The 27,823-nt window shown below is 38.0% G+C and overlaps 1 protein-coding gene across 3 annotated transcripts in view; it reads right to left on the reverse strand.

The window, feature by feature from the left end:
- LOC105255673 (unconventional myosin-XV) overlaps positions 1-27,823 on the reverse strand; it is an 82,162-nt gene that overhangs the window by 30,805 nt on the left and 23,534 nt on the right. For 2 of the 3 annotated variants that reach the window (XM_011265104.3, XM_011265102.3), the window contains exons 1-2: positions 7,309-7,636; positions 3,033-3,119 (exon numbers count right to left, since the gene is read on the reverse strand). In XM_011265104.3, coding sequence (XP_011263406.1) covers positions 3,033-3,053 — 21 coding nt within the window. In that variant the 5' untranslated portion in view covers positions 3,054-3,119; positions 7,309-7,636. Of the gene's footprint in view, positions 1-3,032; positions 3,120-7,308; positions 7,637-27,823 lie in introns of those variants that run through there. The other variant, XM_025410824.1, reaches the window with a different exon arrangement.

A 27,823-nucleotide genomic window follows, 5' to 3' on the forward strand; every position in this document is an offset into this window, starting at 1 on the left:
TCCCAAATTCCTATCTTCAGATTGGACAGGATGGACGAAATTTTCAATCTCCTCTTCTTCTTTCATTCTCTCAAACGTCGCGTGCGAGTATATGATTGTTGGCGATGTTGAGCTTCGAGTTGTGTTTTCCAAGTTCGCTCAATCTAAATAATAGCCTCCTAGTACATGATGAAGGCGCACATAGCGTTTCAAGTCAATGCCCGCTGCACAACTCTCTCAGACGTGCCGAGGTATCAAACACACGCGACACACATCTTTCACTTCGTGATAGTCGACGTCTCACTTGGGATATCGATAAGGGGTATAATACATCAACGAATCGCGAATTTGCGAGAAGCCCCTTCAACCGAATATTAAATATATTGATTATTAATTGACACTTATTTATCTCTCATTAGTCTTCAATATTGATATTAGAATCTAAATAGATGGGCTAAATGTATTTCTTTTCATATCATCTTCATGGTATTCATATTTTGTATCGATTCTTAATTAATAAATTATAATTTTTTCTCAAATTTGCGGGACCGACAAGGTATTTGTAAAACGAAAAATGATAAAAACAAGAGCGGAAAACAAGCACACCGTCACGGTCACCCGAGCAAGTTTTCTAGTTGGATACTAGTTGTCTGGGCACGCGTCGAGAGCCGCTTCGACTGTAATCGCGTCTTCGACCAGCAAAACTACGCGTGGTAGAGTTTTCCCGTTGGAAGCCAACGACGGAGATCCGTTGATCGCGAAGTATCTCAGATCGAACGGAGAATCGTCCGTCTCGAAGCTCCAGTTTCCTTCGCATTAGCCTCCATCTCGCGCATCGCTCTTCCCCGTCGAGAGATTTATTTCCGATTTATTTACGGCGGACCGAGAAACCCTCATCGACGAATCCCGTCACGATCGCGATCGCGACCCCCGAGCCGTTGGAGAAGTCGAGAGCCCGCGTCGCCGCGCATGTTAAATTCGGCCGGAAAGAAGTTAGGAGGCCACGAGCGCGAGGATGGCTTCTATCGGGCACATTGGGTCAGTCGGCAAAAGTCCGGGCTGCGCACACGCGGAATTCGTTAACGGTGCCCCTCGGCGATGTCAACCTCGCTCCCGTCATCCTCCTCCTCCGAAAACTGACCCTTCTCTTCCCGTCTCTCTCTCTCTCCTCCTCGGAGGAGGATCCTCTTTTCTCGGCTCAGGAGATGATCTCGCGCGATGCGAACGCTAGGATGTTCGACGCGGCACTGGAAGTTGCAGGTCTTCCTCTCCGCAACAATTGCCTCGGCTATCCAGTGGCGTACGCGATTTTAATTGAGTCCCGCGTTAATTAGGCCGTGCCCGGAAAGCGGTCCGTATTCCCGATGACAGCTCGCTCTAATCGAGCGACCGGATCTCGTTTCCGACACTCCTCGGGTGGTCTCCCGTGCACCTCTCATCTCGGAGGCTCTACTCCCGACGACAGCCTCCGTTGGACTCCATTTTAGACTGTTCTCTCCCGAGGATGTAACACGTGAAAAATCGCGTACGCTACCGACGCCAGTGGATCGAAGCGCTTTGGGGTGGAACCAAGCGTGCCTCTCTTCTTATATAAATTACGCGCTAAATACGCACACATGCACACCCGTTGCACGCGGTGGCAGGAGCGCGAAGGGAAGCGATTCTGTCTAACGGCCGTGGCGAGTTGCAGAAGAGCGATAGAAATTGTCGATTGCGGCGAGCGCAACGTTAAGATGATGGGACGCGATTATTTTTTTTTTCCTCTCCTCTTCCAGCACCGTCCTTAATTGATTTACCGAGGACATGTCTTTGCATTTTTCGCTTGACCGATCGTATTTGAAGTTATTTTACTTTATTTTATTTCTTTTTAATAAAAAAGAAATGAGGAAAAGAAACGGTATCGTTTACGTAAGAAGTCTTTCGCTTGAAAATGACCGGCCGAATAAAATATCCGAGACGTGTAAAAAAAAAAAGAACCGTTCATTAAATTCATTTCGCATTTCAGGCAATTTCACATTTTCATTTTCGATATAAAGCCTGTTGTTTAATATTCATTTCAATTTCGTTGATACCCTTACGCCTCGCGCGCCTTCGAAATGCTTCCTTAATTATTCCGTCGTTCATTATCCGCGACTGGATGCACGGGGAGCGAAATAAAAGTGAGAAACCGCTATTAATACTTGCAGTCCGTCTATATTCCAAGTCCACATAAAAAAATCTTCAAACGCATTTCATTTTGAAAATGCTAAATTTTCAACTCAATCAGATGAATAATATACTGCATAAATTTGTAGCTTTAATAAAAAATTTAAAGTGTTATATAAATAAATACAATTTTATAAATTATTTCTATATAAAATTTACACTTAAAAATTTCTATATAAAATTTACTATAAATTAATTTAAAAAAAACAAGATATTATTTCATATTTTTTTTTTAAATTGGATTTTTCTCTGTGCTTCATTTTTATACTTTTATTAAAAATTAAAGTTGTTAAGTTTTAGAAACGCACTTGAATAAGTAATTAATACACGATTTTACTGAAGTGTGTCATTCATGTTTCCATAAATAGATTTTCAGTTTCTCCAACTAATCTGTAAAGAAAACTTCAGAATTTCCGCGTATTTTTTCTAATAAAAATCGCGTTTCGCAAAATCGATTATGATCGGCTCGATCGTCGAAAGAAAGCGTCGTCGAAAGGAACGTCGCGTCTAGGACTAGGCGTTTGAAAGTGGCTGCTGCGAGCAGTTGCGATGCAATTGCGTGTGCGCAGATCATTGACTCTGACCACGCAACGATCCCGCCGCAGTCGAGACCACGTAAATATTGTGCAATACCATGATAATTCGAAAAGTGGTCGTCGTGCGGGGTCCGCGAGATATTGCAACGCTTTGCAATAAACGATCTCGACAGGCTTGAAAAGCTACCATTCATGTGTCTTAACATCCGTCGCACTAATTGGCAACGCTCGTAGACGAATGTTACAGTCACGCGGAGAAAATTCTTGACGAATCTAGATTTTTCAACGAGAGATCGAGATTAATCGACTCACCTTTTGCCACTCGGCGTACATCTTGCAACGGCGTTAAATCGATCCTTGTACGAGAGTATCCGTCATTTTGTACAACCGGTCTTCTTCCTGAAACGAAACGTCACAAATTTGTGAGTCATTTTATTTTGACTTAAAAAAAAAGAATTTAAAGAGAAAAAATTGTCGACGCTTCTCACAACTTTTGGCGCGACTCGCGACTAATTATTACTCGAACAAGCTATCATCAATCAATGTCCGTCAAGTTTCAATGTTGCGCGCGTGCCAAGAAACGTTATTACGTCAATTGCATGTAACGGAAGCATCGCCCCGCGTCCAATTTGTCCCGCAACTTCCGGCATCGTACGAAGAATATCGATGTTTAACTCTGAGCTCTTTAGTTATAAAGAGCCATGTGTACACTGAGAAAAATGTCCGATGAACAGGTAACGAACGGATATTACACCGATCACTTTAATCGGATATCTGATCGGAAAGTTACGAATTTTGAACTTTCTGATCAGATATCCGATCGATCGATATTTTCTGATTGGATATCTGACCGATTTCTTTTTTTTTTCCGATTAAAGTGATCGGTGTAATAACCGTTCGTTACCTCTTCACCGGATATTTTTCTCAGTGTATATTTTTCTCTCATGTTCAGCTCTAATATGAAAGAGTAAACGATTTTAAACTCGAAATTTTGCATTCTTTTGCTGTTTTTCATGATTGCAAAATTTGAATATATTTATCGTTAAGATGCAGACAACTATTAATATCACCAGTCTATCTTACACTTCGTCTGAAGGAACATTAGTTCAGCGCGAGCGCAGTTTGATACCGATCATAATTACACGTTCGGAAATGTGGGAAGTGTCGCAATGGATATTCAGCTCTCCGAGATCGAGATACACACAACCATGCACATATCTATATTTCTGTGACGCGTATAGATATCCATAGACATCATTTATACCTTCCGCTGTATATATGACGTTATTCTGCAAATAAATTACGCAAAAACAAACGTGTTTTTACGGATAAGAAATAATAGTCTTAATAATTTAGGCTAAAAATATATTCATAAATAAAACATAAAATTTTATCATGTATTTTCTTTTGAAAAAGGTTCCATTTTTTATTCTTTATCTCTTAATGATTGATGTATGTCCCGCGGTTTTTTATTTGGCTAATTTATATTTTTATACAATTATATTTTTTTTATTATTATATTTATATAATTCATGGTATTATTATATCGTTATAAAATTGTATTTTTTATTATTATATAATTACATTTTTATGATTTATGCGATTAATATTATTACCACTTTTTATTTTTATTATTGTTATTACTATTTTTTAATAAATTATTTACATTTAAAATTAAATTTATTTTAAGAATCAAAATTTAAAATTGTCTTCTTAACAAGGTTAATAAACAGCACCAAATGTCTCAACTTGGCATTCTATTTTTAATAAAATTAAGTTTTCGATACAGAAAATTATGAATAAAATTATTGTTACCACAATTATGAACAAAAGATCATTTTCTACGTTAAAAAATGAAGATATTTTACTAAGAGGATGCAAATTTTTTTTTCACATGAAACCACCGCAGCCTCGTGAACCAGCCGGCCCTGCACGTTGCAACGTATGAGTGGACGTACATACGCTCACGTGCATCGAGTGCGGATAAATCTCGCGGGTAAAGCCTCCGGTAAAAGTAGCGACACGAGCGCGCGTCCTTCTCCGCGCGTTCGCCACGGAATGCATTTCGCAATTTTATGCTAATTCATTTAGTCACCCTCGAGTCGCGACGCACGTTCGCGCGTGAGAAGGACGCGTAGGATCGGGCCCGATGGCGCGGCAAATCGACGGGAGGACAATGGCGAAACCTGGTCGACATCGCCGACTGTACATTGTACAGACATGTCTTCCATCATCGCCTCTCTTTCGGCGACTCGACAACACTCGACGGAAAACGGCTGACCGGTTTTGTGCCGCGATACTCGCGTCATCCTCGCCTTCTGTCAGGACGAATGTATCTAGCACTCGAGTCGAGTCTTGTATAAAGATTCCTCTAAATGTTTACAACAGAGGATTGATCCAAGCTAGAGTTTACAAGATTTGAACTTATACTTTAGTGATGTAGAAGGAGTCTGGAGAGGATTTAAATGGCATCTGATTTCTGGATCATCTTTAAATTTTAATAGATAAAAAAAATGCATGAGAATAAACTATCTCCTTTCCTTCTTCTTGTTCCCCGATAACATCGTGGCGAGAGAATAGGAACTCTGCGATGCAAGTTATCCAGGTCAGACAGAGAAAGCAGCAACAGCTCGCGGTGATACAAGAATCTTATGTAATTCATAATCGCATCTGTCTTTCTCTCTTTCTCTTTCTCTCTCACGGGGCTATCGAAACAAGAAGTCTGGAGATTAATCGTACGTCATGCTGTCGGTTGCACGACCGGCTTGTTTCAAAGTCACTATAAATTCGATCAAGACCAGCGTTGTTTCGAATTAAGGAACGACTCTTGCGTAAAATTCAAGTGTCTCTCGTCGATAAGAAAGCAGTTTTTTAGGAAGCGCTTTCTCTCCAAGTTTTTATTATTCTTTCGGTATCATTCGCACAATCGGACTTTCGTCTATGACGAATGGCAGACCGCTCGCGTGCGATCGCGCTGCTTTTTCTCGGCTTCGCCCGTTTCCGCCTGTCGCGAAATTTATGGCACTGGAATTTCTAATAATTCAAAATTAACGCGTAAAAGTTTCTTAGCGTAATTACATGACAAATAAGACAAACTGTTGGAAAGTTTAATTGAAACATTAATAAATGGCAATCTTCCATTCTCTCTCGATTATATTAAAATTTCCATTTAGCCTCTTTTTAATTCAATTTCTCATGTTTGTCATGTTTCTGGGTCGACTCGCAAATTCTCTGAGACTCCTCAATTCAAAGGAATAGATTATTTGGATCAACAAGCGTGTGCACAAATACATAACAAAATTCCTCGACGCGTTTATTTCCACCGCTAACCATTTATTAGCGTACCACTGTGCGTGGGAATAACTATCTAAAGCAAAAGTATTATGAAGTCACTTGAACGAGTTTTTCCACGACGTAATTTGCTTGAGCTCCACGGTACGTTTATCTCCGTCTCGGTATTATAAATTAGAAAAGATCGAGATAATTAAAAGGCAGATGTTGAGATTCTTCTCAAATTTTCCGCAATATGAATGGGTACTATTAACGGGAACGCGTTTTATTCCTTCTTAGTCACGAATGGATGCAGTGTCCTTGAATACTTTCGCCTAATCGCGCACATCGGTCGCCGGAGTGTCGCGCACGCCATTTTAAAGTCAATCGCAGGAACGCGCATGAACTTTGTTCCGACATTTGCAAAGGGTAGGCAATTCCTCGCGGTATTAAAATTCTTAATTATATTTGAGTCTCCTCGTATCATTTTATATTTATATAGCTACGTGTAAAATTGTCGACACCGATTTATTGTTTATTTTCATTCTGAATTTCTTTCTCGTTTCTTTTTTTATTTTTCAATGCCAATAACTTTGTTTACGACCGGCAACAGATATACGAGTTACAAGCCGCAAAGTTAATCTCTAAGAGCTAAATTTCTTGACTTTCAACTGGTTTGGTGAGGTTCCGAGGTATAAGAAATGTCTAGTTGAGTATTAATTTAACCTTTGTCCGTTCCTCGAAACAGGTATCCATATCGAGAGCTGAAATTTTTTCTACATAATCACGTATGCATCTTGGATGCATCCAAATTTCATAATTTTTAAAATTAAAATTATTTTTTAATTTTTTTACGGATTTCGATGTGACATTTAAATGACAATTATTTTTCTTTTAATTAAACATCTCGCTGACTACCTTTAAATTGACAGAAGATTAAACATCGATATGTTATTTCAATGAATGAGCTAATCGCCGTTTCGATCCAAGACTGATTCATATTGAAAGGAAACAATTCCTTTTACTCGCACACATAAACATTTTACATTTTAATAATGATTGTAAATATCTTTTAAAATATTATTTTTTTATTTATATCAATTTATTAAGCTAATTTAATATTACCAGAGTTTGTTTCTCTTTTGCCACAATAAGAAATTACACGCGAAGGATGCGTTCGAGAGAGACGATATCGCCTCAACAGGCATCGATGTCTCCGCAGTAAAATCTCCGATTATCGTTTATAGCGGGAGACATCGATCGCGACGCCGCCCGAGATGACTTTCTCAGACGGCTTCTCCTCTCGATCGAGACTCACCTCCCGGCGTCGTAGACGTCAAGCGCCGATTTTCCGTCAAGGAGAAAGAGAGAGAGAAAGAGAGACGTAAGATCCCAATGCGAGGACCACCGAAGGAGAGACGAATTTTCAACCGAGCGACGTGAGAGAGATCGCGATTCTCGAGGGATGAGAAGATCAACGAGACGATCGATCACACTTTGGAGCACACTTTGTCCCGGCAAACTGCTCCGCGACGCGCCCGTCGTCGACAATTTCCGATTATCCGATTACACGAGCGTTGCGGACGATCGAGCAACAACTGCTTCCACGACGCGTTTCCAGATCGTGGTATGCGGTCGCTCGACCTCGCCTAAGAGGAAACTGACTCCTACCGCCACCATGAGGAGCCACCATACACCGCGGTGTGTACCGTTACGCACGCGGTCTTCAGAAGTACAGGTAGTCCCGAGCTCTAGAGACCCCAGAGCCTCGACTTGCTCTACAGTGGAGCCTGCGCGGTCGATGCGGGCCATTTGAAACGACCTGTAAATCGCCGGGGGAACAGCAACGTACCTAGCGTCTCGGAATCCCGCGTTTATTATTCATCCGAGATTCATTGAAAATTAATAGTAACGATTAAATAAATAGTAACGAGATAAAGAGAGAGAGAGAGAAGGAAACCGAGAGTACACGTTTGTCTGAAATTCTCCTCGCTTTTTCGTTGCAAATATCTCTCTAAATAAGTCCCCTTTACGTTGTATGCAAATATACGAGTAATGTGAAGATCCGTGTAATATACACGTTAATTTATTCACGGATAAACGTGAGAGGAAGGGGGGACAGACAAGCGGACTGGAGGGATCTTGCGACCCGGTGAGGATTCCTCAACGAAAAAAATGAATAAAAAAAAAGAAAATACACTCCGTTTGAGTCGGCGTCACGTTATCTTGCGTGCGCCACGTTGCAGGTGTTCGCAGGTGTGCGTTTCTTCCCTCCTCCCCCCCCTCCACCCCGCATTTTTCCAAATATGACACGCAGACAGGATTCGCGCGCTAACCGGCCGCCGGAATCCCTCAAAGAGGTCATCTAATCGGCGGCCGTTGTCCCCGAAGCCTGATATGGGGGGGACCTCTTTCTAAAGACCTGCGTCACTTTCGTGATTAAACCGGGTCTCGATAGTTGAACCACGCGTCAACGAAATTGATGGAATTCCTGACGAAGCGAACGGAGGAAATTTGATAATGATGGAGCTCGAAAGGAGATGTTGGATGATTTGGAAAAATTCTGTTCTAAATAATTATATCATGTATATCAATCACAAATTAAATTATTTTTAAACCTAGAAGATTTATTCACTCTTAAAGTTTTATAAATAAAATTATAATTATCAATAAAATAATGCAAAGATGTCTGTTCTGTCGTTTGACGATTAAAATTGCTATCAAGATATTATTAATAATATAAAGAGCACTTTTAGATATTTTTATATTAATTTTAAGACAAAAATTATATCTACATCTTGAAAAATAAATTATAGAATTGGTTTCTTTTTATATTTTTACAAGTTTCATAAATTATATTTTACTTTTCGTTTTTCACGTATATATTTCTCGACGAACTACTTATTTTCGATTTAGTTATTTGCAAATGTAACGACGCCGTTATTTTTACGGATAGGCATTCCTTATCATGAGGTGATTCAATTAGAGCCAAGTCCACCTCGCGGACGTGATGGGAATGAAAAAAATCGTTAATAGGACATGCATTTTACGAATTTTACCACGTCACAAAATATGACACTATTTACATATCATGATCTAGTTTGTCACGCTTTAATTACACATATACCGTTAAAACTTTCTCACAGCCAAAGCGTAAAGAATCTTCGGTGCCGAATTAACGATGAGGGCACCTGAGAATCATTGCAGATGACAAATCATAAGTAACAATAATCTCGAACAGAGGAAAACACCGAATTATTATCAAGTTTAAATAAAATAGAAGCAATTTGTAAATTTTTTAAATCTCTCGTAGATGGTAGAAGATGACTATAACTTGAGTTATTAAGATAAAAAAAAAAACATCTAATCGAATTAAACATTTCTACTTGATTTTTTTATTTTCTCCTGGAAGCAGTAATTAAAGCTCGATTACCAATTAGCCGGGGTCTAATTAACGATCGCTGACCAATCTCTCTTCTACGTTCGACGCTCAACAATGCGACCGCATGCACCGTAATATCGAAGATATGCGAGCAATGCGTTATAGGTTCCCATTCACCGTTCCTTCGATTTCACGAGCGCAAGGATACGCAGTAGCCTTCAGCGATCCGAAGGAATTCCTTAATCGGGCGTGATCAGCGATGCGTTTCAGCGATCTTTGGCAAAAAAAAATCGAATCCGCTTTCTTCGTTTATTTATGCAACGGCTAGATAGCGGTTCAAATAATAAAATCGAAGGGGGCGGAGAAAAACGGCTGGTGCGATTTAAATTTATACAAGAATTTATACAAGAACAACTAAATTTATACAAGAATTTCTAATTTTTAATTTTCTAAATTTAAAAAATTTTTAATTTAATTAATGTAAAATTTTTAATTTTCATAGGTTTAATAAAACAATAAAAACGAGGATTGTGTATTTCAAATGATTATGTTTTGATAGAAACGCTACTGATGCATCATTCAGATATGTATACATTCATTATTCATATGCTTGCTGATGTATCGCCATCTTAAGACAAAACAAAGTTTATATCGTGTATGCATACTTTTAATAATAGACAAGGTAATTAGAGACTTTAGCAAAACGCTTAATTAGCTATCAACTTAAAATATTATTAAAATAATATTAAATTATTAAAATAATATTAAATTATTAAAATAATATTAAATTATTAAAATAATATTAAATTATTAAAATAATATTAATTTCATTGAATAATATTAAAGAAAAATAATATTAAATAATATTAAATAATATTAAAGAAAAATATTAAAAATAATATTAAATTATTAAAATAATATTAATTTCATTGAATAATATTAAAGAAAGATGTATGATATGAAGAGCATTATCACTCGTAGGTAACAAAAATAATTATGAATGAAAATTTTCAGTGAATGAAATTTATGCTTGCGATGAGATGAATGATACACAATCTTCTTACCAGTGCAAGATACATAAGTTGGAGCTACGTATTATCTGCTGAATATGAAAAATATTCATTAGTTGAGATAGCATGTAACGTTCGAAGGTAAGTTGCTCACAATATCATCAAGAGTCAACAAGGAGTCTACAGAGTGCATTCTAGTGCAATAAATCGTGCGTTTCTTGAATATGAAAATTCCATCAATCAAAGTCTCAATTGTTATTAAATGTACATGAATTATTTCAAATTTATTTCATTAAATTCTCTTTATTATTTAAATTTTGATACTGTATAGTGTATCATTATACATGTACTACTTCTTCTCTCACTTGGTAATATCTTAAAATATAAGAATCCTGTATAAGAATATTTTTCTATTACATTTTAATTCTTTTTATTTTTTTTTAAATTCTGAATTAATTAATTCCTCTTATTATTTTTCTTAATTCTTTTAATTAATTCTCTTAATTTTTTCTTAAATTCTGTTGTTTGATCGTTATAACTCTTCTATCTAAATTATAAAAAAATCTCGTATTTAAAAATTACTTTACAATAATTGGTGCAGTTTCTCTTTAAAATATTTTTTAATAAATTGCGATAATATAATCGAGATAAAACGTACGGAACTCTTGACAGAACTCATCAGCCGCGATAAAGGGTGAGATATGATTTTTTTATCGGTGACTTTTCAAGCGTTGCGTAAACGGCCGCGACAGACGAGCATATGTCACTCGAGTACGCGATAAAATCAACACCGAATTACACTCAGCCGCTAAATGATACGAATAAAGTCAGCAAACAAAAATATTCGCGTTTAAAGATGTCAAGTGTATCAACCATGTGCTAATAAATGTAACAATATTACCTCCGTGAAGAGTTAAAAATTTAAGTCGAAAGGAAAATAAATAAATACCTAACATCATGTTTTTTAATTATTTTCTCGTCTTGCTTTAATGGAAATATCAATCTATTTTATTGCCACTATATCTAATGCTTAAAAATAAAGTTTCTGAGAAACAAGGATTTTATTTTGTCCTCTTCTTACAAAAAATAACTCATCTCGAATTTATGATGAAAGATTCGTGATTGAATATTTTTCTCGAATGCAAAGTCCTAAAGAATGAAAAGGATCACGAGATATGCATAGACGATAACGATTACTTCGAGAAACGTATGCTTGTCAAAGGAATAAAAATTCTAGAGCTGCGCAAAGGGATGGGGTTGTTGAGAGTATGTGCTTAGGATATCGTAACTCGATAATACTTACTCGAGGGTAACAATTTTTCTACGGCTGCGCGTTCCCTTGTAATTCAAAGGCGCATCCATTGATATGGATGAAGCAGCTTGACTTTTGATATACGCTCGATTTCAAATGGAAAATCATGCCCGGATTGGATTCGCGCGCGTGATCGGAAATAAAGTTACATCGCCCGACGACGTTGCAAGAGTCTCGACTTTTGTAATATTGTCGTGTAATACGCGTAAAGAACCCGGCGAAGAAGGCAAGCTTGACCGGAGGAAAACCGCGAATCAGCGAGAACGGGACGTCTTATGACGATAACTTACAATTTGATACTTTTGTACTTTAAACGAAGGAGTAAGTTTATCTATTTAAGTAACTTATCTATTTTTCTCCCTCGCCTTCCCACGCGGCCGCTCTCACTTTATCTCAATTCCGTCTCGCAAGATTCCTTCGAAATGAATATGCGCGGCAAGAGTTTGGGAGGAAGGAGAGAGCGAAAAAAAAGACGGGATCTCGACAAAAAGAGAAAAGGTAGGCTGCCAGGGGGTGAACGGGGGGAGGGCGGCTTTTGGCCCTCTTGCACAAACACTGTGGCCCCTCTCTCGCCGCAACTTAAATTGACTCGATAAAAGTTCGCGGAATAAAGCGCCCACTATATCAGAAACATCTGCCAAACGTTATTACAACTTTGAATAAAGAACGGCGGCCGAGAGGGTGCCGCGGGAGAAGCGTGGGCGGAGGGGGGACCGCCGCCGCCACCTCCTTGTCGTCCTCGCGACGACGATGAGGAAAAAGTTCCAAGTTCGCCCGTTCGAAGACCGTGGGAAAGTTCGCCCGTAAATCAAGTCGTTATTTTAATTTCGCCAGCCTCGTATTAGCCCTCCCGTTTCCGCCATTCATTTTCATTTCGACGATCCGCGTGTCGATCTTCGACAATAATCTCGTAAAAAAAGGGTGCGCGCGATCGAAGGAGCGGGGTGGGAGCCGACCCCGGAAACAGTTTGACAATTTTATTGGGATAAAAGTATGGGAATAATAAAGATAAAATTCTAAATACGGTCGATATTTTACCTCCTTCGCTTGTGTAATGTTATTGGGATTTTTTCCCAGGGTTTTATCAATGATCTAGATTTGTCAAAAAGAAATTAAATTCTCCTCAAGGGCCAAGTTTCCTCAAATTTTTATGATTTACAAAAATAAAATGTGTCATCGAAAATTAAATTAAATTAAATTAAGAATATTGAGTCGAGCATGATTTAATTAGCGTTAAAATATTTCAATAAATATATCGGAATTATAGTTTTGATATTAATGAGATTTTTTATATTGTTCAATGATTATTTTTGACAATAGCTAATCGCGGATCGAAATCTCTCTTCAAAAATTCAGACAAAATTATCCCTCTATTGTTAGTGTAGCTCAATTCCATTTTACGATAACTTATCGATTTATTTCGATACCCCTCCCCTTCTCTTTACGAATTTTCTTTTGATATACGTGCTACTTCTTATCTTCGTGATTGAGGCAATCTCTATCTCGGCGGTTTTGTTCGTCTTTCGCGATTCAGCCGCTTTTACAGGACCGGCTCATTTCGGCGTCTCGCGGATGCTGTGAAGAATCGATTAGCATCGTGTCCATGCGTGACGCGTCCGAGGAAACACGGCGAAGCCGAAAGGAGCCGAGGATGTTAAAAATCGTAGGACTGTGTCGGTCCGCACGCAATATCAAAGTTGCACGGCACAGGTAATCACGGACCGGATCAATAGCATCAACAGCTGCTTGTCTCCAAAGGCTAAGAAAGTAAGCTTAATGATTATTAAATAAATTATGCTTCTTTATAAAATTATATTTCAAGTTATGTTTACATAAAATTTATTATGTAGAATATTTTGTTATATTATATATTTTAATTTTATTTTTATTATAATTATATTATATATTTTATTTTTTGTCAAATATTTTATTGATATTTTTATGCATAAATTATTTTACGTATAATATAAATTTCTTACAACTACATAAAATAATTTACTGTAATAAAATTATTATTAATAAATTTATTATATATATCTAATATATATAATTTATAATACAATGTATACATATACATTTTTATTATAGAATATTTTATACATAAATGTAGATCTTTCTTAGAAATTTAAGAATATATTTTGCAAGATACATTATCGGTCTAAGCAACCGGAAATTAATGACAACAATGAGATTCATCGTTTACTATCAAAAACTATCTCTATCGACAATCCCCCTCCGACATCGCCTAAATATCGCGGGCGTCTCCGCGTTAATTACGGCGTGCGGAACAGCATCGCGGATTAATTGTAACTGCATCGCGCCGCCGATTCGCCTAATTAATTCGGTTACTAATGGCCGCCACGGCGTCCCGGACTTAACCGGGGATCGAACGTGCCCGGCAGCGATTCCGGACGGAATCGAATGGGAGATTCCACGGCTGTCGCGCGCGACGATGGAAACTCGGGGCTCGGAATTAAATCGTCAGAAATCTCGGCCCTCGCGGCACTCACCCCCTTCGCCCTTCGCCTCCCCCCCCCTCATCGAGAGCTCGATTAATTCCGATCGATCCGAGAAGCCGGGCGGGGGCTTCTCGATCTTCTTCCGAGCCCCTCTGGCCGTTTTCGCGCTGCTGGAACGATCTGTTTCGATTGGAATCGTCTCTCGCGTAATGTGCATTCGTATTTGCAGCGTAACGTCTTTAGTGGATAGCATATTTCCATTTTTAGACTTCCTTAAAGTTCCCACGGAATCGCGAAATTTTTTCCGGGTTTTTAGCTTGACATTAAGACATTCGATTGTACTTTATCTCGCTTGTCATTTTGTTTCGTTTAAATTTTAATTTTAAATTTTATTCTAAATCAAACATTGCACTTGATACGCATGTTTGCATTTTATTTCAACAGTGTTATTTATGGGAGAAAACGTGAGATGCAGTCCACATGTTTAAATCCCCTCTCTGTGAAAATTTAAATTATATAAACATTTGAATTTTTTTATAAAAAATAAATAAAGGAAACATTTTTGCACATATTTTTTTTTCTCCATTTTCTTTGTAAATTGTTGCAATTTTTCGCGGGGAAATAAATGACGGTTCTCGAATGCAAGCGCGTTCAATCTGTTGGACGTTGCAAAAAACCGCATTGACACTCAAGGCATTTGAGCTTGCATTCCAGGGTCGTTATTTATTTTTCTGCAAACACAGGATATTCCGTCGTCAAACACACACATTTTTACTTCTTTGATATTCCTCGGTTGTAAATTACCGAAGACGAAATTTATATAAAGCAACGTGCATTCGTGTTACTTTATATTTCATGCTCCTTACACATTACTCAACGAGTACTTATAATTCCTATTTATTTGGATGGTTCGCAGCGGCAAAGAAGGATGAGGCTCGCTAATGTAACGTGACACTCGCGATTCTCTCTTTAGCGCATGCCGGAAATCGCGACGGAATAACGTTGAAATAACGATGGAAATATAGAGACTGACATCGGAGCGAGACAAATGTCCACTTAACTCGCGAACGAATCTAGGAATCTAATGATTCAAGAATATTCGGCGAATTATCTAAATATGTACAAAATACAGACTTATGAAGAGCATCTTCAACATTTTATAATTTAATTAATTTTTCGAACAAATAAAAGAGAGATCGCATGCAGAAAATTAAAGTCAATAAAATTCGCAATAATTGTAAAATTTTTTTTCATATAATAATTCCGTTATTCTATATTCCTTGCATTAGATTATCGCGAGAAGATATTTATAAAACACTGTGTCTATTGATTTGTTTATTGATTGATTTTATTAATTTATTTGATATTATTTACTGATTGATTTTACTAATTTATATGATTATTTATTGATTGATTTTATTAATTTATTTATTTTATTCTTTATTAACTTTATTCTTTATTTATCAACGAAAAAGATAAATTCCTTGTAGTACATAGAATTAATATATATCAGCAGAAAGCTTGTAAGATAACAAAATATAAAATTTAAAATATGAGAAAATAAAATATACATAAAATTAATACATAAAGTATGATAAGTAAATTAGAAAAAGGGCGCAAATAAATGAATCGTATCAGCTACAAGAGGACGAAGCAACACTCGATTGAAACGATGCAAGCTCCGAATGAAAAGTCGATCGATTTGCCAATTCTCGAGAAGTCCTGCAGGACACTTCCGTTTCGCGCGCGGAACGTTATCCGGAATGATTTAGTTCGCTCGTTGACGGTACGTTCGTTGTGCCGCACACGTTCGAGATCTCGCAGCATCAATAACGTCTAATCACCTCGGCGCGGAGTCGATCCCGTTCGGTGCAATTTCGTCCTCTAAACGTTCGCCACAAATCACGACGCGCCGCCGCTGCACGCGATTCCGGGGGAGGCTGCGACTCGACATTTAAACTCGGCCGGATTATGGTTGACCGATAATTAATCGCCGCTATCGCGTACGAACGATCCGCGAGTAAGTGTTTAACATCGGCGAATGACCGATCGATCGATCGTCCGGCAACTCTATAGCGAACGGAATTCTCGATGCCTTTGGAGACATCGAAATTGTACGTTTTACATTCTGCCCCAACAAATTTTCCAATTTTATTACTGCGACATTATTTTCGAAATTATTTTTTAAATATCTTTAATTATTCTTTTTGATTATATTTTATCTCGAGATTATTTAAAATCATTTATTAATTATCTTTAATTATTTTTTAATTGTTGAGAACACGTGACAATCAAGGTACAAGGGATTGTAATAAATTCCCTTTAACTTTTTTTCAGTTTGTGATTATAATTATTTTTTCCTTCTGGAAAATGATATAATTATGTTTTAAATTTCGTCATATTTATTATAGGTTGTTTCATAAAACAGCAGGTTTTTTTAACTGTTTAATAAAATAGCAGGATTTTTTTAGATACATTGCTCGTTCTTGCAATAATTTCGATTATGGTCGAGCCATTTTTAGACTCAAAATTGTTGGAGCGCCCCAAAGCCTCGCCCTTATTCTCGTTCCTCACGCATCGTTAATCGAGGGCGTAGTTCCTGTAAACATTTTTGCCATCCACCCCTTCGTCGTGCCCGACGCGATACTTCCAGGATCATTGCTCTTTGATCGGTTGGCCAGAAACGATAAGGAGTACATATTTATTTCCAGGTGAACCGAAGCGAATAGCGAAGACGTGATGCGGAAACGATGTCTGGATGTACGCGAAAATAACCGAGACATTGCCTCGTACAGTTCCGGTAGAAAACCCACGTCGAGCGCGAAAAATGTTCATCCCTCTTTGGAAAATATACATTTCAAAGCGGGGGATAAAATATAAATTGTAAGAAATTTGCGGTAGCTGACTCAATCAACACAGAGTCATTTTATTAGTTTCGATTTCCAGACTCTCGTTGCTTGCTAATAAATTTTCTCTTCCCACGCAAGGCAGTTTTTTTTTTCATTCAGCCACACCCGAGTCGAAGTTCCACCTCAATCATTATCTTTCATTTTCCCATGTTTATAGACTCTGGAGAATTTTGATAAATTTAATTTATATGGAATTAAATTCTTACTTGTTTTCCACCTCAAAAGTAAACAGCTTTCCACTTAGAAATTTGAAAGAGGAATTTTCGACAAACCTATAAATTAAATAATCTCAAAAGAAGATGCTCTGAGTGTGTACTTAAAGTATCGAAATAAATAAATACATGAATTAATTAATTAATTAATGAAAATTGAGATCGAAAATGGGTGAAAAATTTCAACTCGGACAGAATCACTGGTTCAATCGAATTTCATCTCGTAAAAATTGACGTGTGATCCGATTCGATTCATAATGATTTTCCATCGAATAAGATCGAGGAATGCTCCGAATGGCGAGTGTACGGAATTTTTCATTTCGGCTGTATGTGGTTTTATATTCCGAGGAGGCAGTCGTGCCGCCGTACATCTTTCTTGATCTCCGATCGAGCACCGTCGCTTAGCGGAGCGTGAAACACATTTGCCCGAATCGCGGTGCCTTAACCACGCGAGCTCTTACATTCGATCTGAATCTACTTTTCATCCGAACGGAATACATACCTACATCGCATCGCGGCGGATAATCTAAGGGAAAAGGCCTCGAAACAAAGTGCGAATATGAAGTACCAGTCTCTCAAATCCGAGATTCTATCCTTCCCGAAGATCTGATTTTGCTTTCAAGATTTTATTCGACAATTTCTGAGAACAAATCTAGAAATTTAGATCAGCGTGAAAAGCGCAAAAAGAGACTAGAACTAGAACTTTTTTAGAAAATAGTTTTAGCACCCAAGTTTCTTTTTTGATTAATTACAAAATCTAAGTTTCCAACGGAGAGTTTGGATAAAAAAATCCCCCGATATATTTCGCCGACAATATATAATTTTCCTCCCGTGTATGGATTATAATAGATCGAAATACTTCCTGCATTTCACTCACGTAAATTGTCTCGTGGACTTTTAAACGATCCATCAAATAAATTTCCACGCTCCAAATGTGATATAAACTGCGAAGGAGGTAATTTTACATTCGATCCGTGGAGTAGACACTAATTACGAAACGCGCAAAAATCACCTGAGGGTGGCGTCTTAGAAACAATTTGCTCTCGACAGCCAAGCCGTGGTCTCTCGTTGGGGAATTTTTATCCGCGTAAACGATTTGCGAGCTGCTGCGTCGCCGAGAGAAAGAGAAAGAGACGGAGGCAGACAGAGAGAAAGAGAAAGAGAGAGAGAGCGAGAGAGAGATACGCGGATCGTGCGACTACGAGCGAAATTGAGCGCCAGATAATTGTTTCGAACAATCCTGGGTGACGCTTTTCGTCGGTTCCTATGGCAACGCGAGCCACCGCTCGTCGGCAATCGAAACTGTCCTCCACCATGGAACGAAAAGAGGGGCTGCTACCCCCACTGTATTCAACCCGATGGAATTGTGGTAGGGAAAGAGACGTAGGCGGAGCGAAAGTCGTTCCAAGAAGTTCTCGCAGGATCCGCCTCTTCCGTTCACTCCGTGCGGACGTTCCTTTCGTAACGTCGTGACGCCTCGAGTTCCGTTTTTATTATCCAACTTTTTCAAAGACAGCCGCGACGTCGCATCGATCCGTATTAGCCGCTAATTTCGCCATTTCATTCACCCCTGTCGCGCGACCGGCCTCATTTTTTTTCAGTCCTCGCACCCTTTCATCGTCCACCTCCGAGTGCCCGAGGAGGCTCGAGTCGATGTCAGAAAAATTCCGAATCAGCTGTTCGTCTCGTCTCCCTGGATGATCTCTTCTCGTCTTCAATTCCCCCCCCCCCCCAAGTGCGCGGAAAATTATTGCTCACGGATAAATGTTACATTTATCAAGATGTGGAAGATTGATTGAGAGATAATTGTAATTAACGGTGTTATTAACGACGGTGTTATTTTTTCGGAGAAGCGAGGAAAAACGAGGAGCTCGACATATTCATGAAATTTCTCGAATTTCTAGTCTGTCCATCGACTTTTGGCGGCTGTAAAAGTCGATTAACGGCCGTCTCCTCCGGCGTTGGAAAATAAAGCAAATGATGAAAGGTAATTAATTTGCTAGGACAAAACCGGTAACGAGTCTGGCGCATGCAAGCGAGTCGCCGCGGCTCTCTCTCACGCGATATCTCGAGTATTTATGCAAAGGCGACTCGGTGTGCAGCTTACATCCAGACAGGCTCTTTCGAATGATTAATTGCATACTAATCTGTATTGTATAATAAAGAATGATAAAGAGGAACAACGCGCTATTATAAGTATTTTTAAAGGTTTATCCTCTTTATCGTGGACTAAGTTTCAAGGAATTAATTTTGCCACATGCATATGTAATATCATGGAAATGATTTACGACAATAAAGCGACATTTTCCAACAGGGACTCTGAACAATATCAAGATGAACCAACTATTTCCTTTGACTTTGAACTACCACTTGCCGAGTTTATTATTTTATATCCAGATATACTAGTCTATACATGTGTATTGTTCAAGAAATATAATAAAAATTCATAATAATAAAATGATATTATTAATAATAATATCATTTTATTATTATTATTATTATTATTAATATTATTATTTTATATTAATTTTTATTACATTATTTTAACAATATATCATTTTATTATTATTATTAATAATAATATTAATAATAATAATAATAATAATAATAAAATGATATATGTAATATGAATAATAATGATAAAAATTAAATTCGAAGAGACTGGATATAAATAAATTAGATATTTGAAATCGGATTGGATCAGATTGTAATGCACAGGGTGAAAGAGTCACCGCGTTACAGTCCGCTCTGTGCAACGCAATGCAACAAATCCATTTATGGTTAACCCGGGAATTCCAACCGTCCGTCGTTTGCGCAACAAGCTTCATTAACGGTTCTAATTGGATAGCGCGATTCAGGATGATCGATGGATCAGCCTCGATTCTGATCCTGCCTGTACCCCGCCGGCTTCCCTCCGCGGAGTTTCGCGGATGCGTCCAAGGAGTTTCTGCAAATGCGGTTGCGAACGAACGTTGCGTGATTTATGGGAGTAGGTAGCGGTGTAATTAGTCGGCCGCGATATAATTCGCGATAAAAACGGTGGCAACAACGTAAACACAACCGCGGGAGAGCAAGAGCCTTCCAAAGAGCCTAAGGATGCGTTCCAGAATCGAACGTATCTTCGCGATAGCCTTTCCACGTCTCGTTTCTCATAGACGGTTTATAAAATTACTCTGTATAATTTTATCGTAACCGCGACCAAAGCTCGTGGGAAAAATTAAAAAAAAGAAAAAATATCTCTGCGTCATTAATAAATTATCGCGTGGAGGGGGTAAAGATAATGAAGATCATCTGAGCTGCGTTTATCGAGATTTTTTTTCTCTCTTTTTTTAGAAATATCAAAACAATATTTTTTCCGTATTCGGATTTTATGCAAAAATAACATTTCCGCCATATTTCCAAGTATCGCGTCCGTTACTTCATCTCGCAATTCGTGGCAGCTGATGTGCGTGAATGGTGGGGAGATCTAGAAAATATGGGCGGGTCCTATCAATGCGCGCATTGGTGTGGAACGATTCTTTGTCGTTTCATGTGCATCGTGCGTGAAACGGGATGCATCTTAAATAATACGGCATTACGGTCTTTTTTCTTTTTTTTTTCAATTTTTCTACACATCTAAATCTCCCCTCTGGGAATTTTTAAATTTTAATAAAAAATTCTCCGCCAATCGAATCGGCTTTTTAAATCAATTCGCTACAATTTAACGTATAATTAAATCCCGAGATTCTCAAATTTGAAGATCATTAAAATCACGAAACTCTAAAAATCCTCGAGTCTCGAGGAGCCAGCGGCTCAAATCAAGCTGTCTCCAGGCGCGCTAAAATTCTCGTCGGCTGTGACAGGAGGCAATTTGACAGTGTAAACAGTATTCGCAACAGATTAACTCGCCGGGGAGAAACTTTTGCTCCTTCGTGAATCGGAGAAGTATCGGACGAGCGTGCGATGATTATCGACCGATCGAAATTGCAGGCCTCGCTGTAATTCACGGACACCGTGACTAATGGTTGTAATTAATACCACGCAATACAACCGGATCATGCCGTACCTTCGGTAATAGACCTGGCGGATACGTGCACGGTATACCTGAAGTCATCCCCGTAAGGTGTCATTGATACACCCGATATTAAGATCGTTCCAGGTATAATATTGATATACGAACAATCCCCTCCCTCGCGTCTTAAATATAATATAAATCGATATGGTCGAATATATGGTCCGAAAAATAGATACAAGGACGTGAGTCGAGTCTTTCGGATTTTTAAAAGAGTGGAAAAAATTAAATTAAACTTTCAAGAGAATTTACAAATGAAAAAAAAATATATTACTGATGAATATATCTCTTTATGAAGACAAAAAAAATATGTTGAAAGCCGCGGAATCGATCTCGCAGTCTCGTTAAATGTGTTGGACATAGTAGAGAAGTCTAAGCGAGGAATAAAAAAAGAAATCAAAAGAAAAAAAAAGAAAATTAATAGAAAACAAGACGCGTAAACCGCGCCTCGCGTGCTCGCGAAAGCGGACATATTAATTCACCGTGGAAAGGCAAGATGAATCTCCATCATGGCGCTCTGGATATTCCATTTCCACATGGTCGCCGTATCGCGGTGATATAAATGCTAATTCGTGACGAGCATCCTCCGATCGACGTTGGAGGATACCGCACCTAATTTTCCTCCTGCCAAGAGATCCGGCCAGAGACAGCTGATTTGCGGGAAACAGCGAAACGTATCCCGCTTTTCGCACTTTGACGCTTTGTCGGTTTTTTACTATCCTTGCCACATTCGATTGGCAGGATCTAGTTAAATTTAAGCTCTGGCTCTAGCTAAATTTCAACTCTCTCTTTCTACTTAATTTCAACTTTCTCTCATTTTCCGATGGAATATAATACACTTGAAAATCTAAAAAAAAATGTGATATTTTATCATTAATTTTGCATCGCGACATATTTTACAAATTAAGAAATTAAAGAGAAACAGAGAAAAATAATGATACATTTTTTTCAGATTTTTCTCAGATTTCTCAGATTCTCAGATTTTTAACTTTATAAACAATTAATTCGTATTAATTGTGACGACGATTATTGCTTATCGCTTGTTTCAAGAAGAATTTAATGTTGATTTAGTTGATTGAAAATGACTACTCTTGGCTCGAGAGTCTCTGGGGAAGACGGAGAATCGTTACGCGACGCGCGAATCATCATACGAAGGATGCGATTCCATCGGATCTACCACAAAGGGCTGACGCGAGAACATCGCTTTGTCAACGCGACATCCCCGGAGTATTCGGGGACCGATTGGTGTCACCAAGCGCCCGTCAGTCTTTCGAAGGGTAGTTGCAGCGAACAAAAGAGGGAAGCTAGTTCCGCTTGGTGAATAGGTACATCGATAGAGAAACGTTCGTTTTATCGATAATAATTTACACGCATCAATATATTCTAAGCATTTTTGTGCATCGAAATTTCATCATCGCGAAATTTATAGTATAAAGAACAAGCCAAAATAAAGATTTATTATTATTATTATCATTAAAGAGAGATTAAAATTTTGCTGGTGTTGTATTTAATAAAGCAAAGAATTTGGTAGAAATGTTTTTCTTTTATTTAGATATTTGTTAACGATTTCCTTCACTATACAAACGTTGTACTCGCACAAAACAAGTATTAAATAGATCCTAAGTGGGGTCTGTTGAACAATAAGTTCGCACCCGCAGCACGCGCAAGGGTCCTGTCGGATCGAAACACGTCAGCTAACGCACAGAATCCCCTTTCGCGGTCCTATGGGACCTGTCCCGACCAGCCAAGTCGAAAGATCGATGGAAACGATAAGGAGACTATTTTTGATCAGTCGCCACATCGCGTTACGAGGCGACTGCGATGATCGGACGTTAATTATACTATGTGCGGGTGGCTTTAATCGTCGCGAGGCAATCGGAGAATTCGCCATTTTGTTTATTTTTAAAGGAAAAATCCATTGAAAATTTTTACTATCCATTTTAAATTTTTCCCTCGCGAGATCCTTGAAGAGACCTCGATTCTTTAAAGCTTCTCGCTCGCTCCTTTTCATTATCACTCTAGCGAGGATCGCGCGTTCCAAATTATATTATGTACGTGTGGATTTAATCGTCGCGAGACAATCGGAGAATTCGCCATTTTGTTTATTTTTAAAGGAAAAATCCATTGAAAATTTTTAGCATTTAAATTTTTCCCTTGTCAGATCCTTGAAGAGACCTCGACTCTGAAGCTTCTCGCTCGCTTCTTTTCATTATTACTCTGGCGAGGATCGCGCGTTCCAAATTATATTATGCGCGTGTGAATTTAATCGTCGCGAGACAATCGGAGAATTCGCCATTTTGTTTATTTTTAAAGGAAAAATCCATTGAAAATTTTTACTATCCATTTTTAATTTTTCCCTCGCGAGATCCTTGAAGAGACCTCGACTCTTTAAAGCTTCTCGCTCGCTCCCTTTCATTATCACTCTAACGAGGATCGCGCGTTCCAAATTATATTATGCTTGTGTGGATTTAATCGTCGCGAAACAATCGGAGAATTCGCCATTTTGTATATCTTTGAGGAAAAATCCATTGAAAATTTTTACCACTTAAATTTTTCCCTCGCGAGATCCTTGAAGAGACCTCGACTCTGAAGCTTCTCGCTCGCTTCTTTTCATTATCACTCTGGCGAGGATCGCGCGTTCCATTCGAGTGAGACGTAAACACCTGAGAACGAAGCCGGCACCTAACAAGACGCAAAAATAAATTGAGAGACGCGAGATTAATGAAACGCCCGCCGGCGGCGGCGAGCGCGAAAGGGCGGAGTGTAAAAAACGGGCCCGTGGAAGAAGCGGATAAAGAAGAGAGAGGAGGAAGATCGGGGGACCGATAGCCGGACAAAGAGAGAGACCGACGCGAGTCTATACTAATGCGAGTCTCGTCGCTTCGTAACAACACACTCTGTTCGATCTAATTTATTTAATGTTAATCAATTTAATCGGCCAGCTCTACAGAAATAAAGAATCATTTCCGCGGATACAAACCCATTAATTCTTTGCCAATCCGTGCATCCCAGGATGCCTCGATGATGCATTTACATTTATTCGTGTCTAGGAATTGCAAATAATTTACTTAATAATTTTGACCTCAATAATAATATAATAAAGTATAATAATAATATAATAAAGATAATGTATAGTATTATCTTTATGTATAATATTAACTTTCCATCGAGAGAGTGTTGAATAATAATATAATACAATAAATAAAGTTATATAATATAAATAATAGCATATAAAAATTATATATAAAAATTATGTGTAAAAATTATATATAAAATTACATATAAAAATTACATATAAAAATTATATATAAAATTATATAATCTAGTAAATAGTAAAATAAATATATAATATATTACTTTTCTCATCGATATTATTATTATATTATTATTCAATCTAAAATTTCTGATAGCACAGAAAAAAAGAAGAAAATACCGATCACAAAAATATGGATATTTGACAGAGATATCATTTCAGAGATCATGAGACGTCAGGAGTTGGACGCAAAATTTTGCAAACTTTTTGCAATTTTTAACGCTTCCCGAGACATCGGGGACGCGACTAATGAACTTATGGGCAAGCATTAAGAAGCGTCAAACCGTCTAGAAATAAATTTTTCATCCGAAACATCGTTGCTCGCGCCGGTCGACCGTTTTCCCGAAGCTCGTGAACCTTAAGGTTTTAACAGATCTAAGGTGAGGCGGCGGGGTGGCATCTCCGAAACCCCTTAACGAGGAAACTTTTGTCGAAACGAGCCACTTGGAAATTTTCGAGGGTAGCTTTAAATATTTCAAACTGTGCTCTCTCTCTCCTCTCTCTCTTTGTACTCCTTGTCGCTACAGCCGTTCTAATTTAACGCTAGGTAACGCGGGAATCGTCGACCTCACCCCATGTAACGTGCATCCCGACTATCGATGGATTGTTTCGAGATTCGACAAACAACAAACCTCCCTCTGCTTGATTGAGATGGAAAAAATGCGCGTCGCATCCCAATTTTTCCGACATTTATTTATGACATTTCCGGCATATATTTTTTATTGTTGTTGCAAATGTAAATAACGATGTTGCATAAAGATTAATTCTCAGGGCAAGGTATCGAAATTTCGTTGGGCGTAGAACGCGCGCCACTTATCATCATCAGCATTATCTCATTAAGCAGGGCGCGTTGCGCACGCGGCGAGCAGTATTCGAAATTCCATTTCGCGCTCAGTCAGGCGGAAGTTAACGTGTGTCCGGCAATAATGAAAATTTTCAAATTTCACGCTCGATTATCCGGCGCTGCCATTTGGCGCGTTTAGGATCGTAATATCTCCGCGCGATCTGTCCAGCATCCCATTTAATCTCCAGCTGCTCGTTACGAGGCTTTTCAAATCGCTTTCAAACCCGTCGATTGACACATTTCCAAGTTCCTATTAAAAATATTCCTTTCAATTTTTCCTTTAACCATTTTTTAATAATTAATTTAATAATTTTAATAATTTTCTAATAATTTAATAATTTTAATAATTTTTTTCATAATCATACGAAAATGTATATATCAATGTTTCAGCGAACATCAAATAACAGTCATACAACTGTTAGTTGTAATTTGCCACTCAACAATATAACTGTTGCATGTAACATTTACATAACAGTTATATAAATGTTGCTTGGTGTTTGCTGGGATTACAGGAATGTAAAGAAATGGTTCAACAGCTTTCTCTCGGGGAGCGAAATCGCGAATTTGTATCGACGAAAGATTTTATTCCTCCTCTTGACGTATTTTATCGCATTACCGCGGAAAAGAGGCACCGCGCGAATAACAATGAGAGAGAGAGACCCGGTCGGAGATGAAAGTGTAAGAGGCGCGGCGATCACGCGTATATTCCGCACGTGTCGCTTACCGTTTTGCATCGATCCCCTCGCAATCCGAGCTTTTTATTTATTTCGCGTCGCGTCGTTCCTTCGTCCTCTCTCCTCCTTTCCGTCCACGCAGGACAGGCGCTGTAAATCACGGGCCAGTCTCCGAGGTGTCGCGCGCGGCTCGTCTCGTTAAAAAATCATCACCGAATTAAATCGAGTCGTCCCTTCCGCCGTGTAAACAACCCCCTCACGTTCCGTGTATAGATTTTCGAGCGACCCCCTATACGCGCGTCCTGCCCTATCCCCCTTTTCCATCCTCTTTCGGGACGGGGGAGGGAAATCGACTTTGGCCGCGCCGGCTCTACCCTCGATAATAGATGGTACCCCTGGGTACCGCAAATGAACCACGAAATGCTGCCAGTGTCCAGGACCAACCTGTCATTGGTCTTTGCCGGGACCGGCGGCCATCTGTCCACTCGCGATCGCGGTGATCCTGCGCGAGAGATAAACACAGATTTCGAATCGGAGATCGTACGACACGTCAATCGTGTTCAGTTTTTTCATGCGCCTTTCGAAAGATCGAAGAAACATGTATAAATAATATATATATAATTATAATAATATATAATAATAATAATAATATATTATAATAATAATATATACTAATAATAATATATAATAATAATATATAATTGTAAATTCGAAATATATGATTGTTGATAATCTCGATTGGAAAATATCCATATCGATTCCTTTAAATAGAATTATTATTGTATTACTAGAAAGCAATAAATTATCACTGAAAAGCGATAAATACAATATCATTAATGGCTTCAATTATAAGCACAGCAAATCAGTGATATTTTAAAATGTGTTTTATATACATATATATATATATATATATATAATTTTCGCATTACGTGCTTGTTTGCACATATTGTTTCCGCACAATTCAGAGAACCGTATGATTTTAACGAAAATTATATTTCAGATATTGCATCGTTTGTTTATATAAGAATAAATATTAAAAATCTTTACCCATATATATTTTTTTAAATACAAAATATTTTAGAGATACAAATAAAATACTCGAAACTACACTGATTTTCTAATCGCGTGTGCGAGTAACTAATTGTAAAATGTACCAAATAAACATGTGTGAGTAAAGATTAAGACATAAATCACTGCGAGATAAGAAAGTCGATGACAGGTGGACATGTCATTTCACACTTTCGGCGACGCCTCAAACGGTTGAAAAAAAAAGTATCGGTATATTTTCTTTTATCGATATACTTTCGTTTTTTATCTGCGTATCTTGAAGAAGCCGCATGTGTCTTTTCGAAAATAGAGATAAGATAACGCGAGAGAGATGCGATATTTTCAAATGTGTCTTATATAATATTACATTTGAGATAAAATTATGATACCTGTTAAAAAAATATTTTATGAAATAGTTTTTCAGTATAAATATCTTGTTCATTTCTTGTGGATTTATTACATCTTAGAGTATAAAAATTAATTAATAAAGAATATAAAAATTATACATATGACTCTGAATTTTTAAATATTAATCATATGTATTTTATTAAACCGAAGACTTTGCTTTTTCCGTTTAAGAGAATCTGTCAAAATATATAAATTTATACAAGACACGCATC

Source organism: Camponotus floridanus, unplaced genomic scaffold (genome assembly GCF_003227725.1).
Source record: "Camponotus floridanus strain SB8 unplaced genomic scaffold, Cflo_v7.5 scaffold35, whole genome shotgun sequence".
NCBI lineage: Eukaryota > Metazoa > Arthropoda > Insecta > Hymenoptera > Formicidae > Camponotus > Camponotus floridanus.